General features: G+C 51.1%; 3 protein-coding genes across 3 annotated transcripts; 2 read left to right on the top strand and 1 right to left on the bottom strand.

The window, feature by feature from the left end:
* Positions 1-406: 406 nt before the first annotated feature.
* ETH_00012425 (uncharacterized protein) lies at positions 407-1,345 on the top strand (the record flags this gene model as incomplete). The annotated part of the gene is made up of 1 exon (XM_013375487.1): positions 407-1,345. The coding sequence occupies one exon, from the start codon at positions 407-409 to the stop codon at positions 1,343-1,345; it is 939 nt and encodes a 312-aa protein (XP_013230941.1).
* A 996-nt stretch (positions 1,346-2,341) lies between these two features.
* ETH_00012420 (uncharacterized protein) lies at positions 2,342-5,626 on the bottom strand (the record flags this gene model as incomplete). Its single annotated transcript, XM_013375486.1, has 7 exons — positions 2,342-2,724; positions 2,892-2,933; positions 3,139-3,216; positions 3,537-3,657; positions 3,997-4,173; positions 4,859-5,290; positions 5,528-5,626. The coding sequence occupies 7 exons, from the start codon at positions 5,624-5,626 to the stop codon at positions 2,342-2,344; spliced, it is 1,332 nt and encodes a 443-aa protein (XP_013230940.1).
* Positions 5,627-10,785: 5,159 nt separating this feature from the next.
* On the top strand, positions 10,786-13,417 carry ETH_00012415 (uncharacterized protein; the record flags this gene model as incomplete). The annotated part of the gene is made up of 2 exons (XM_013375485.1): positions 10,786-11,241; positions 11,348-13,417. The coding sequence occupies 2 exons, from the start codon at positions 10,786-10,788 to the stop codon at positions 13,415-13,417; spliced, it is 2,526 nt and encodes an 841-aa protein (XP_013230939.1).
* Between the last annotated feature and the right edge of the window lie 218 nt (positions 13,418-13,635).

Genomic DNA, 13,635 nt, shown 5'->3' with positions numbered 1-13,635 from the left:
CGGTTGGCCCCTGAGGTATTCGGCGTTTCTGTCGAGGTTCAAAAGGGAAAGATAGTCCGCATTTCGATTAGAGAGGGAGAAGACCCCAGGGCGGCGGTAACAAACCCTAATCTCTTGAAGAAACCTACAAAGCACTTCACCCAAACCCTGGACCAGAACCCCAGGCCCTTAGTGAAGCCAGTAGCCAGGGCTTGATCCATAGAAGTTCTGCCTAAAATTGGAGAACGAAAGTACTGCCTTCGTTCACCTAGCGCAGATAATGTATAGAAAATAGACACCCCTGCAGCTAGTTATGCCATTGCAGCTAGGGTTTGGGGTTTTTGGAGCTCAGGTTCAGTCTTTCTGCCGCTCTTACGGTCTGCACACGGAGGAACAGGAATGGCTGTGCAACATAATCTTGAAGGAGATGGCGTCTAGAAACCTCTTAGCCTTTGTAGGCGGCGACTCACCAGCAGAAAAGATACCCCAGGCCAAGCCGCTGCCTAGACTGCCCTTGGGCTCCTCCGATGACTTGACAGCAACAAATAATAAGGGGCCATCCAGTGGCGCCACAAGAGAAATAGCCCCAGATATGAGCTCTGTTTGGTCTAAAGCTCCCGAATTCCCCAAAAGGCTGCAAGGCTCAGGGTCTCGAATAACCACCTTGCGAGAGTGCTGCCCAGCCCCTGGTGAGCTGCGGGAAAGGCTCATGAATGGACCCCTAAAACCCAGCCTGGAAGGTCCTTTGTCTTGCTCCGGTTTGAATGGGGAAGTAACAACCCCAGCAAATACGAAAAGAGATTTGCCTGAGACCCCTAGAGCCGAACCTTTGACTGGCAGCGAAATTTGGGACTTCCCGTTGGCGCCTCCTGGTGAGATAGCGCAATGTGCAGAAGAAGACAGAGAAAAGCCCTATGCCTGCGAGGCGGAGAGTGGGCAGGAGCAGCAGGACCAGGAAGAGCAGCAGCAGCCAGCGGACGAGAAGCAAAAAGCACAACAGCAGCAGGTGCCCCCTCCGTCTAGACTATCTGTAGTCCCTGTACATACTTCACCTACAGAGGCCGTTCCTGAAGAAACACTACAGGAGGCGCAGCAGAAGCATCAGCTGCTTGAAACAGACACAGATGAAGTAGCGGGAGAAATGCCACAGGAAATGCAGCAAATGCAGCAGAGCCAAAGCCGGGGCCTCAGCAAGGAGCGCGGTAGCCTCCGCTGTTTGTCAGTCTTTTCTTCTGAGCCCGATGAGGGGTTTGCTAGTGCGCCAAATACCGGCGGCAGCCGCAGTCCTGAGGACGGGCAAAAGCTTCCTGATGGCGCGGAGTCGTGGGGATGGCTGAGCCCCATTGCCACAGAAACAGACCCTTGACTGAATTACATAATTACGAAAATTTTTCTCTGCACTAGCAGCACGTTGTAGCTGGCATGTGAAACGCAGAGGTGTTTCCTACGCCGGTCTATCCTTTGCCCTCAAAGCAGGGGACCTGGCAAATCAGTCTCTGCAGCTCCTATCCTTGTTACAGGCATTGCAGATGAAGAGTTCCGCGTCAAGATCTATTTACACAGTTCTGTGCAGTTAGTCGTCGACTACCGCACTAGATTCTATGGCTTCCGTGTTCTTCAGAAGGCCCATTCGCTGCTATTTAATAACACGCTAGCAAAAGCACTGCCTCTGTTTCCCTCTTTCACGGGAGGAAGGAAACTGCAGCGCAACGGCACCAAAGAAATATGTAGAGGCTTCGTGCCCTGCCCATGCCACACCTGCACAGAACTACTGACAAAAGCTGAGAGGCAACACAAGAAAGTTAAAGGGATGCTAGGTGCAGCACGGAAAGTACACTGAGCCACAATCGAGCCAAAGAGACAAAGGGAAAGACAGAGACCTTGAGAATGAGGCACAAAAGGACAAGGATGAAGACATAAAAACGAAGAAAGCAGGACGAAAAACAGTAGAACGTAAGCAACAGAAAGAAACAAAAATATAAAGACGTCTGAAGAAGGAGAAGCAAAGACACAAAAAGGCATTAAAACGGACAGAAAAGACAAAGCTCGGCAAATGCCGACGCGACTGGGAAACGCAGCACATTTCTGCCAACTGCATGCAGTCCGTTCTGTGTCATATATAAATAAAAAGCAGCCCCCTATACTGAGATGCTAAAAGTGTTTGCAGCTAGAAAAGTGGACAGACAGACAACACCAACTCAGGTCTTCAAATTACAGAAGAAAGAATGCAGAAAGGTTCATTGGGACCCTATCCCCATTTTGAGGGTGCTGAGGGTCTTCGGAAAGAAACTACCTAAAAGAAACCCACGAGCTCAAAAGGCTGACAACAACCCCTGTCCTAACTTGGTACCCACGTGGAACATCAACTGGGCCCTCCCACCTGCAGGCTCGAGCCTCCAGCAGGCGGCAGGCTAGAGGATACCCCAGAAGAGGGCGAAGGGCAATCCCCTGATGGCACAGTGACCGAAAGAGTGGGACCTAAGTGCAGCCGAGGCACCCCCGTGGGCAGCGGCGGTACCTCAGGCTTTACCCCTCCAGGCACTCCCAAAGTGCGTTGGGAAGAGGTTTTGGTGCCCCCCGATGGATTTGTTGCATTTGCAGTTAACGGGAGGTCAACGTGCTTGCTGCTGCTGCTGCTGTTCGCTGCGCTGCTGTTCTGTTCCGTATCATAGTCCGAGACAGAGTCCTCGCTGCTAGTACTTCCCAATCGCGCCAACTCGCGGTGCATTTTGAACAGAGGAGATCCTGAAAAAAATCAGCGAAATTGAACCTGCACTTCTCAATCAACCACGAAGGGCTCTAGGGGTCTATGTTCGGTAGCTCTGCTACTTCTCGATACTTTCTATAACGCGAATTCAAGTATGGTGCATGTCAGGATTTGGTCGTAAGGGCATAGCTTTGCGCAGTCTTACGCAGTTGGTCCGAGATGCCAGTAGGGCTTACGAGACGGCTTCCTGAGGAAAGCAATAGAGAACTCTAAACGCCGGAACCTTAACCCTTTGAAACCTAACACGGGCAGCTCAGCCATAGGCTGAGTTGGAGCTGGGCTGCAAGATGAAGTCGCGCTGAAAGGCTAAACGCGGCCGCCTACACTGTGTAGCATCATTATTTTAGCGCTTTTCAATAAAATAAAAGCATCAGTGTAGGGCTTCGGTTTACTGTTGGAATGACGGTGAGAAGAGCGAACACTCAGCACGGGCTGTGGGGGGACGAGGCAAAGTGATTTCTTCCATTGCTCTGCACAAAAACACAAGTGGGAAAAAGATATCACAAAAATGGAAGCTGAAAAGACTCAGGAAGGCATGAAGAGGCAGACGCAGCTCGGGGGAAGATTACAGCGCTTGTAGTGAGTAGTTCAAATGACTTTGGAACCCAGCGTTATATTGGGGCTCACAGCGGCAAGCTAGGGCATTAGGAAAGGACAGTAAAAATTACGCCGAAACCTAGCAAAGCCTCATCCCATATGAAATAATCTAAGTGCTTACTATAGCCCTTGCCTCTGCTTGCCTCACTGGAAACACAGGAATCCTCCCTCATATGTCACGTTTTGCGCTTACCGTAGTTCTGTGGAGTGAGCGTCAAAAGCATGCTAAGGTCTATTCGCTGTATGTTTGTCTGTGTCTCATCATCGAGAGGCGTCAAACCGAGCCCCGCGAGACGGCCCTCCCGCAGCAGCATCTGAACACAACTTTTACAGACTGGACCATACACGTAGGAACCTCTAGCACATTGCCGTCATATGCCCATGTGGGGTATTAGTAGAACTTCCAATTGAGGCACATGCTAATGGGTTCACAAGCTGCTGATAGGACATGGGATGCATGCTCCTTAGAGCAGCAGCTGCCGCTTCCCCGGTGTGGTCGAGATGCAGCAGTCAGCAATGCCTGTTAAAGTACAGTTTAGTGCTACAAGGAGCTTTTCAGAGCCTAGAACAGGCATACAGAATAAAAGTATTAATGAGACTATTACACAGGGCCTGGAGGGGAAATCTTGCGTCTAGTTGCGACGTGGGCACACCTTTGTATCATCCTCGATGCCTAGTGCACCTGCCATTACAGCAATGCCGCTTTTGAAACCTAGCTCTACAAAGGCCGCCTCCTGTTCTAACTGCTGCCTCATCTTCATGTGAATTTGGGATGCAAACGCCGATATTTCTTCCGCTTCCCATTCCCAACTTTCCTGGTCCAAACCCTCCTGGACAGCAAACAGACAGAGATCTCAATGCGCACTTCTCACTCCCACCTTTAAGCCGTTGCCCTATCCCGTTCTATCGCGTACTGCGCAGTATTACACTTTCGAAATAAGAATTCACGCTGGGCGCAACGAAACAGCAGGAGACTAAGGCACGCCTCATGAGCAAAACAACGAAAATAAACTGCACTAAACACGTCTAAGCAAGTGGCCAGAGGGCCATAAGTGATACTCAGGCAAGTGTATGGGCCTAGACGCATGGTTTGCCGCTGGTGCTGGGAAGGCGGCCTTAGCCGGTCCCGCTGGAGGAAAATATGCGCTTTCCTATTTTGCCTGCTGCCACTAAGTGTGTGTTTGTTTAGTGCCTCTTTAAGAAGCTAGCACTAGTCCACGATACCCACGGCAAAACACCACTGCTACGAGCTGACCACGTTGAGCACAGGGGGAAGAACTCTGAAATTTCAAGCCAAAGCAGCCGATATAGTTCGCATACGTGAATATAAATGAATCATACCATGTGACACTCAAGAAACATGTTCCGCATGCGTATGGCTCACAAATCAGTCGAGGCCTACTCCTACCCTACGAAATATTCCATCTATTTTCTGTGAGTGGCTGCCAGAGTCCTGCACCGCTCATAATAGCTAAAAGGGCCGCGCTGCGCAGCTTGAGGTGTGTGGTAGGTCACCTCTTCTCTCTGAGGCTCCGTTGAGTCAACCTCACTGTCTGGCTCGCTGGCCTCCGTTACGATGCTCCCGACGCTGCTGCTCCTGTAGTTCCTTCTGCTGCTGCTGTCGTGTGTCAGCAGCAAGTTCTCCACTAGCTCCACGAAGCCCATGTTGGCTACTGCGTCCTCTCGCACCTTCCGTCGCCTTCCTGCTCCCCTTCCCCCCGCTGTCGCCTCCGGATGAAACCGTACAGTGGCTCCGGTTTCCCCATCTTTGGCTGCTGCATCTCCTGTTGCTGCTCCTCTTCTGTCTGCTGCTCCTGAGTCTTCTTGCTCATCGCCCGACGCCTCGTCTGCAGGGCTCCCCGCGCTGGCCCTGTCCGAGCCAGTCACTGCAGCAGCAGCTGCCGCTGCAGCCGCAGAAACTAGTCCAAAAGACCACCACGGAGAGCTCTGCACACAAGCTCAAGCAGGTAAAGGAGTGGAAAACGCATGCCACAGAGTTCCTCGAGTTGCTGCAGCTGCCGCTTTTTGCCGTAGAATGCGGCGCAATAAAGCTCAATAATAAGTAGCTACCCCTGCAAATTGTGACAAAGGAGGGTCCGCCGTTTCCCGCCATTAATTCTTAGGCGAAGCAGTAGCGGCGGCAGCAGCCGCGATGCAGCAGCAGCAGCGCCGCGAATAACGCACTGCAGGCTCTTCATGAGTCTCTTCTGCAGGAGATTCATCTCTTTCTGATGCCTTTTCGGATGGGGGGGACGACTCAGAGGATTGGTTTTCCTTTGACATTGCTATGTGCTGACTGCTGTTGGTCCGTCGTTGCTGCTGCTGCTGTGCGGAGTGCAGCAGGAGCAAGGCAACAGCTGGGGCGAAGGCTTCAGCAGCCTAGCCCAGTTCCCTTTGTGAAGCCCCCAAATCGGAGATACGAAGTCCCAGGACCACTGGTGACATACCGCGGCCGCAGCACCAGCAGCCGCAGTGGCCGGTGGTGCAGCTGCGGCGCTCCTTTCACTGCAAATGGAGATACGTTGAAACTTTCAGCGGCTTTATGACACTAATATTCTGTATAAAGTGCTATTGTGGAGGACAGAATGTCTATGGAAATGCAGAAGCAGCAGGCCTAGCCGCGGACGAGCCTGAGGTCTCGAGTGATGTGCAGTGCGCCGCAATGCCTTCACTCACAGCACTAGGACTGTTGACGAGGCCTCAATTATATAAAACAGAAGACTGCAAAAGGTAAAGAAGCTTTAAGCTGAACAACAGGTTATTGCTATCTTCAGGCTCTGGCCAGCCACCAAGGGTGATAGGGGCTGGTTGGGGGTGAACACCGAGGCACAAAAAGTCAGGGGCAAATTGTCGAATTACCGTTCGTCAGATCTTCATTATCCGTCTTCATGTGTACTGCATAGATTAACAAACACTTGCACTAGGCTGCGCTCGTGTAGTCACAGCACAGCAGCAAAGCGCTGTAGCCTTCGGCTACACTGAATCTGAAGTCATTGCGGTACCACAAACGACCGCTACAAGACGACTCTAAAAGGCGCTCAAATTGTGAATTTGTGAAAGTTTATACTACAGAGGCACTGAAGGACCGTGCATTTACATTAAACGCACTCGAGGTCGGTCGAGTGTAGTGTTGAGCCCCTAGATGGAGACAGGGAAACCGTCACACAAGCAAGAGGTGTCGTCTGAGTAGGAATGTTTTTGAATTTGCACAATGAATAGACAATGTCCAACCTGTTAGATGCCTGTTCGTATTCAGATTTGCTAGAGACTATGAATGCTCGGCAGGTCACCGCAATGCTGCACGTAAAATGCAACGAACTCAGCGAAGCGACACGTGGTAACGGCGACAGCGGCATTGCATATGAGACTGTATTGTTACCGGTAGCTATGATTAGTAGCCTAGCTGTTTTACTATAAGACGTCATTACATTCCAGCTCCACTGGTGAACATCTCTGTTGGCGCGGGCCGAATCGGCTTAGCTGTTTTACTGAGCACAAGAGCCGAGCGGCGCTCGGTCATCTAGTCTGCACGTGGGTCGATCCGTTGCAGTCGTCTACGTTGCCTATGCAGCGCAAAGCAAGCACATAAGTGCGCACATTCCACGTTGTATTTGCCTGCCTCTATGTTCGTGTATATGTGCGCGTGAGGAGAGGCACAAAAATTGAGGGAACTGAAGCACCCCCGGAGTGTCGATGGGAGCATCTGAGTGCCGATATGGTGACCGATGGCCAAGTTACACTCTACTGTGGGGGCATGATGGCAGTGCTTATTTTGGGCACAATAAGGCGTAGGCGTGACGGGTTCCTTGACAAGGGAGCATTTGTAAGTTTCGTTAACACGGCCGTTGTTTAGTGGGTAGTCCTTCAGCTCCATTTACGCAAGGCATACCAACGCACTATAGGGACGCTAAGAGGCAATACACATCAACCGCGTAGTGGCGGGACCCACTGTCCAGTGCGGGAGCGAACGCCTATCGAGGATTTTCTAGTGGGACTATACCGTGTTTCCTCGTCCTGGGATTAGATTCATTGAGCATGGGGTAGCCTGGTAATTCCAGTGCGACAAGGCGCGAACCTACGTGAAAGGCCGATGGTGTAACCTAGCTGTGAAAAGATCAAATGAACCTATAGAACAGGAAAGACGGCCTCAGGACGCCTTGACAGGGCCCGCTGCAGAGCGGGCCTTCAAAACGCTGATGCAGCCGGAACTGATGTCCCGGATATTGCCAGAAAAGGTTGCTATTCCCCTCCCCTCCACCCGCAAAGAGTGCAAGGAACTTCGCAGGATCAAAGACAAGGTGCCCATTAAAAAGCCGCTGTGACAGGCGCACAGAACAACATTATGGGTGGTATTACCGCCCTTGAACACGGTACAACAAGCTTCTCCTGCATGCTCCAACGCAGGAACGATGAACATATCAGCTACATTTTGCCTGAAAAATTAGCTTCACAGCTCTGGCTTCACCAAACGTCTGGAGTATACTCTTCGTAGCTTGGCAAGAAGACCTGCAATTGGGGAAGAGCCCAAGTTGGTTTGTCGGCTGACCTGTGAAGGGTTGCTCAGTAGTGCACCCGCGCGTGTCAATTACATGCAGCGCTTTAGATATTCAAAAAACCCAATCGTAGTCTATATACACTTTTAGAGAGTTTCAAAAGGTCAAATTACTACTGCAGTGGAGTCCCATTCTCTCGTATGCATCCCACTCGAGCATACAGGTGCCCGTCTCCATTTTATGGAACGATTGAAAACGGCTAATAATTCGTTGCTTCGCTTGAGCTTGATGTTTAACGCTACCAGCCTGCTTTCATTTTGGAACGTCGCTAAGCTTTCAATCTTTTATTCTGCACATCAATTAGAGCCCATGCCGGTTTCCCTCTTTTTATAAAACAAGATATATTCTATACGAATTGCAATGGTGTAGGAATAAACGCCAGTTCTAGTGTATCAACTGTTCATACAGGGGTGATTAGAACAACGGAGTGGACGCAGTCTGGCTGTTCCGTGGCTAGCTCTAAAAGCAGGCCTTGCAGCAAAGTGCGGGTCTGCACTGCGCAAGGCGCTCTTTACTCCACACTTCTGCTTATTTATAGCTAAGACCTATTGAGACTGCCTTTTGCCGTTTTGCCCCACTTCAAAGCGGCCCTTGTGCTTCGTGTTATTGCGTACTCCTACTGCCACGTAGCGGCTTTGATAGAGCCTTGTCTCTTTCTTTATCATTACACTGTAACATGAAGCTAGCCTAAAAAAGGGAATTTATTCTTTTTGGATGGCTTCATTATGCCAGCACGCCAGTACAGTAGAAGGTCCATGAACGTTTCAGATATTCATGCAATTACCATAATTTTGTATCATAAGAGATTCAGCCAGCTACGCAAATTTGGTGCAAGCGTACCAACTACAGAGCGAGTACTTCCTAACAAACTACAGCTGCGCATGGTAAACATTTGTGCATTTGGACGAGCACGTGTTCCTGCAACAGTACATGTTAAAAATGTGTGCAGTTAGACGGGCATGCCTTTCTTTCACTACTGTTTTTACTTCGAAGATTACTTCCCGTCATTCCACAGCTGTTTTTCTTCAACGAACCTGGCCGACTATGATTGTGCGCTTCTGGACGCATCGCAAAACGTAGCAGCAGTCGTATATCACTAGAAATGTAATAGGATTTGTCCAAAATTTTTTTGATAAGGCTCAAAAGTACTCGGGGTTAGAGGGGACATTTCAGGTTGAGCTGGTGCACGTCTACGTCGAGATCTTGCCCTTAGAAGTGAAATGTGTACTGCACAGTTTTGGATGAAAGTGTGCATGAAGCGGCGACAATGCATTTTAATTTTGGACGGATACGTAAATAAAAAAGGGCTCTTATTCAAGAACCACCGTGGCTGCTCTCAGCATCGTTGCAAGAGGGACCCTAAAACAGCCAGAGTGATGACTACGTGCACCGCCATCTTCCGCCCCAGTATAAAACTTATTGCACTCTAACACTTAATTTTTGAAATACTTTTCATAGTTGGAGCTAAAATCTAAGTACAGTGCTGAGAGTTCTATGCATTTGCAGAAACCGCAGCACTAGCACGAACAGAAGCGGGAGACAGCAGCCGCGGCAGCACACACCCGCCCCCCAAACATCAAAGCGCCCCGCCGCTTCGTTGCCCCTCCATCGAGTGATGATTCAGTCTTATTTTTACCATTGTTGTTTGTGTCTTGTTGGTGCCCTTGGTGGGGTGTTCATACGCCCAAAAGCCGCTCGTTACTGCAGGCCTTGCGCACGAGCACTTGTGCCGTGCTGCCCGTGTCTCGTGTTGCTGTGGCAACGGCTTCTCTGATTTGTCTCTTACTTGTTTCATAAACTCAAAATAAATGGGGGTTTTTCTAGGATTTCTTAGCTCGAGCGCTGGGCTGCGAGCCTCTAGGCGCTAAATTCCGGCAGCGCCGAGCACTGTCGACCTTTGACTTGGGGGGAGAAGTGAGGCTTCCAGCTCCGTTTCCATCCTCTGAGGTTTTGAGGGCAACCTTTTATTTCTTTATTCAATCACATATTGCCCCCTGAATTCTGAATAATAGACTCTACTTGCCAAACCATAACTGTAAACACCTGTTCGTGCTACTTCACCAGTTGCGCACCCCGCCGTGGCCCCTTGCACGGGCCACCAGGTCCTCTCCCGTTGCCCTGCCATTCCGTTGCTAATTTTCTGCCTTCTTCCAAAAATTAACATTTCATTTTGCTTGAGAAGAAGGAAAAGACTGTTGAAGAGGACGCAGCAGCACCCACAACAACAGCAACACCGCGTTGTGCTTATTTCCGTGCTCGGTGGAGCGAGCGGGAAAGAGACGCACAGGATACGCCTTCCTTCCACAACGAAATCGACTAAACTTCCTCCAGAAACTTGGTTACGTTTGGTAACTTCATCACGCATTCGCAAGTTCCGTGCAGCAGAGGCAAGAGGAACAGCAGCTTTTGCCACCACGACTAACAGGCAGTGCCCCTAGGTATGTCTGAGTGGATTAAGGCCCCGTAATATTAGAGTTGTCATCTTCGCCTGGAGAAGAGGTAATCGCCACAACAGCGGTTTCACAAGTCGTTCCACGAAGAGCAGCAGCAAACTTAATCCCGGACAAACGACAGGGAAAGGAGACGGCGGTCTTAGAGTTTTTCGGACCTGCATAAGTGCCCGTTTACATGTTTGAGCTCATGTGTATGCTTGCGCCTATATTTGTGACAATTTAGACTGCATGGCAGAGACATCTGTTTCCGTATGTATGGGTTGCGTGCTCCGATCCGCCGCGTGTGTCGCATGACTGCTTGTTGCCCCGAGCAAACTGCACATGCAGACCGCATTTCGGTCTGGATCCACGCCATATAGAAAGTTCCTCTGCGCGGAAGCGCAGCATATTTTTCACAAATTCTCTGAGTCAACGGAGAGCAAATAAACACACGATTATGCCCTTGCAAGAAGCCGCAGCACCAGCACCTGTCGCAGCAGGGCTCACTCCCCACCTCTGCAACAAGAAGTGGGACACGTTGTATCCACCACATGTATTGGGTGAAGTCTTGAAGGAGATAAAAAGGTCGATGCAAAAGGACGAAACAGTAGTTTCTCAAGCACCAGCCACAGGGGATAATGAGGAAAAACAGCAGCGGCAGCAGATATTGGCCCAGCAGATGAAGCAGCACCATCATATCTCAGTGCAGACACAAACGGCCACACCTCCTACTCAGCCCACGCAGATTGCGGAAGAGCGACAAGCTGCCGATGGCGAGGAGCCTTTGGCGGCCCCTTGCGAGCAGCAGCAGCAAATGCAGACGCAGCAGCAGCTGCTGCCGCTTCCGTTGCAGCAGCTGCAGCGGCATGCACCTGTCCCACCTGAGATGCACAGAATCTCGGCCCGGGAAATTGTAAGTGGAAATTTAAAGTCCCGCTAATGCGCAGCAGAACGTACAATCAGCGCTTCAACTACTAATGCTAGGGAGCGTTGTGTCTACTGTACAACTGCGCTTGCAGGCAAATGCCACCATTCCTATCTGGGAGTCCTCCACCAGCTCTACAGCTCTGCCTGCCGTTGCAGCCACCGCTACAGCAGCACCTGCAGGGTCAGGTGCCGGAGATAGTCCGTGTGTCTTGGCATTTCTTCCGGGAATGTCCCATGCATATTCGCCAACGTCTCAGGGATCCACAGCAGCACCGCAGACACCGCAAGGCGAGCTAGGATTTGATGCAGCTGCTACCGCTGCCACCCCTGCGGCAGCAGCGAAGAACAGTGCTGTAAAACAAGGAGGCCTCCACCAAAGCCAGCAGCAGCCCCTGCCGTTTCTACCGCCGCAGCATGGAGATACGGCCAGGTCCAGTCTTGAGTTTATTGAATGGGGACGACACACAGCGAACACAGCGGATCCTACAGCAGTGGTTGCCACGGCAGGAAACACACAAGAATACCGAAGTCAAGACAGCAACGTGCTACAACTGCCCAATGTGGAAACGCAGACTCCGTGCAGCACCAGCAGCCAATGCGGCGAGGTTTCCCATGGGGCTGCGTGCGTGGGTGACGAGATTCCTGCGAAACCGTCAGACTCTTCCGTTGTTGCTGTGGCAGGGGCTGCTGGTGCACTTGAAACAGCAGCAGCAACGCCTGCAGCAGCACATTGGCAAACATCCTGGCCAGATGATCCTTTAGATCAGTCTTTGTGTCGTAGTGGTAGCCTATCACTCAGTAGCAGCTTGGGTGAGCCAACTAACCTTGAAGACTCGTTTTCTACTTCTGCATCTGCTGCTCCAGCCACTCCAGCTGCTCGAAATAACAAGGGATCAATAAGGACGTCTCCGGACGGAACGACATTTACCTCGACAGCAATTAGACCGGAAGTAAAGCTTTGTGGTGGGGCGCCTGGAGACGTTGCCGTAGCGGGAGGCCTTGAAGAATCCAGAGATTGGCCGCTACCCTGCACCACAGCAGACACAGCAGGAACGGCACTGCAAAACAGAGACACTGCTACACCTATTGTATCCTTGACAAGGCTTGATCTTTGGCAATCAACCGATCAGCAAGAGCCGCAAGAGCAGCAACAGCAACAACCGCAGCAGCTCAAGCGGCAGCTTCTTTGTCCAGTTGAGAGCCAGCTCGCATCAGCTTTTACATGCTGGGGCCCGACTGATGGTCAGCACCAACAACTTCAGCGTCAGCAACAAGAGAGGACTGCATTCTACAGGGAGCTCGCATCCAAACAGAAGCATTTAAAGCAGCATTTGCAACTCCCAAACAGGCAGCAGTCAGACCTGCCAGAAGATTCGCTGGAGATTTTCCGTTCGCAGCAGGACCCGAAACAGCAACAGCAGCATCTGGAAGAGTTGCTGTTGCTTGGGCACCAAATGCACCGTGATAGCAGTCCTTGCGTCCAACAAGGGGCGGTGGCCCCCAGATTGCAACAGCAGCAGGAAGAGCAGCATCACGAGCAGCAGCAGGGGTGTCTGTGCAAGGGACGACATGAGCCTGTCAAGCAGACTTCAGTCGCGAACTCAGCTAAACGGGCTTCTGTGTTGCTGCCGAGACTTCCGCCCTCTTTACCACCCTTGGCGCCAGGCTGGGAGCGTGCATGCGATCGATCTCACCTCACGTCTTTGCTCATAACTCTGCCTTTGAACCTGCCTTTTGGCCGAATTTTGAAGTTCGGGTCGGGGGATTCGAGCACTTCAGCTGTTTCAGCTGAATTCACGAACAACAGCAGCAACACCAGCAGCCAAAGTCTAGGGGTAAAGAAAAGTTACTACATCTTCTCACCGACGCTGCACCCTGCGGCTCACACGTTGTTTTCCCACGCTGGGGGCATCTGCGACACCTTTGCGGCCTCCTTGCAAATGGAGTTGGCAATTATATACGTTCCATGCCTATTGGTTCCTCTTGTCGCTGCTGCCTTTAATACGCTTGGACAACAGCTGCTCCCCCAGCTTCATGAGCCTCTGAGACTCCGTTGTTGGGGCTTGCAGGAGAGAAATGCGCCCGGTAGATTTGGGGGAAAGGTTCTCACCGTGAGCTGCTCAGTGGAGGGTGTAAGTAAGATCCCTTTTGTACTAATATGAACAGTTGCCTGATGTGCACAGCTGTAAAATACACATTTTCGAGGCAGCAGGCAGGGGCATTCAGGGCAGCTTCTATAAACTACCCGTCAATTACAGAGTCATTACATAACGGGCTAAGGCCTTCGAGCTTCCAACAGGCCTTCGTCGACACATAAGCAAGTATACGCTAGATTCGTTGCCCCCTGGAAATTCATGCTTTTCTACATATGGCTCACAGT

This window comes from Eimeria tenella, genomic scaffold (assembly GCF_000499545.2).
Source record: "Eimeria tenella Houghton genomic scaffold, Eth_scaff28, whole genome shotgun sequence".
Classification (NCBI taxonomy): Eukaryota; Apicomplexa; class Conoidasida; order Eucoccidiorida; family Eimeriidae; genus Eimeria; species Eimeria tenella.
The sequence above is the reverse complement of the archived record's forward strand: the minus strand, read 5'-3'. Positions and strand labels throughout refer to the sequence as shown.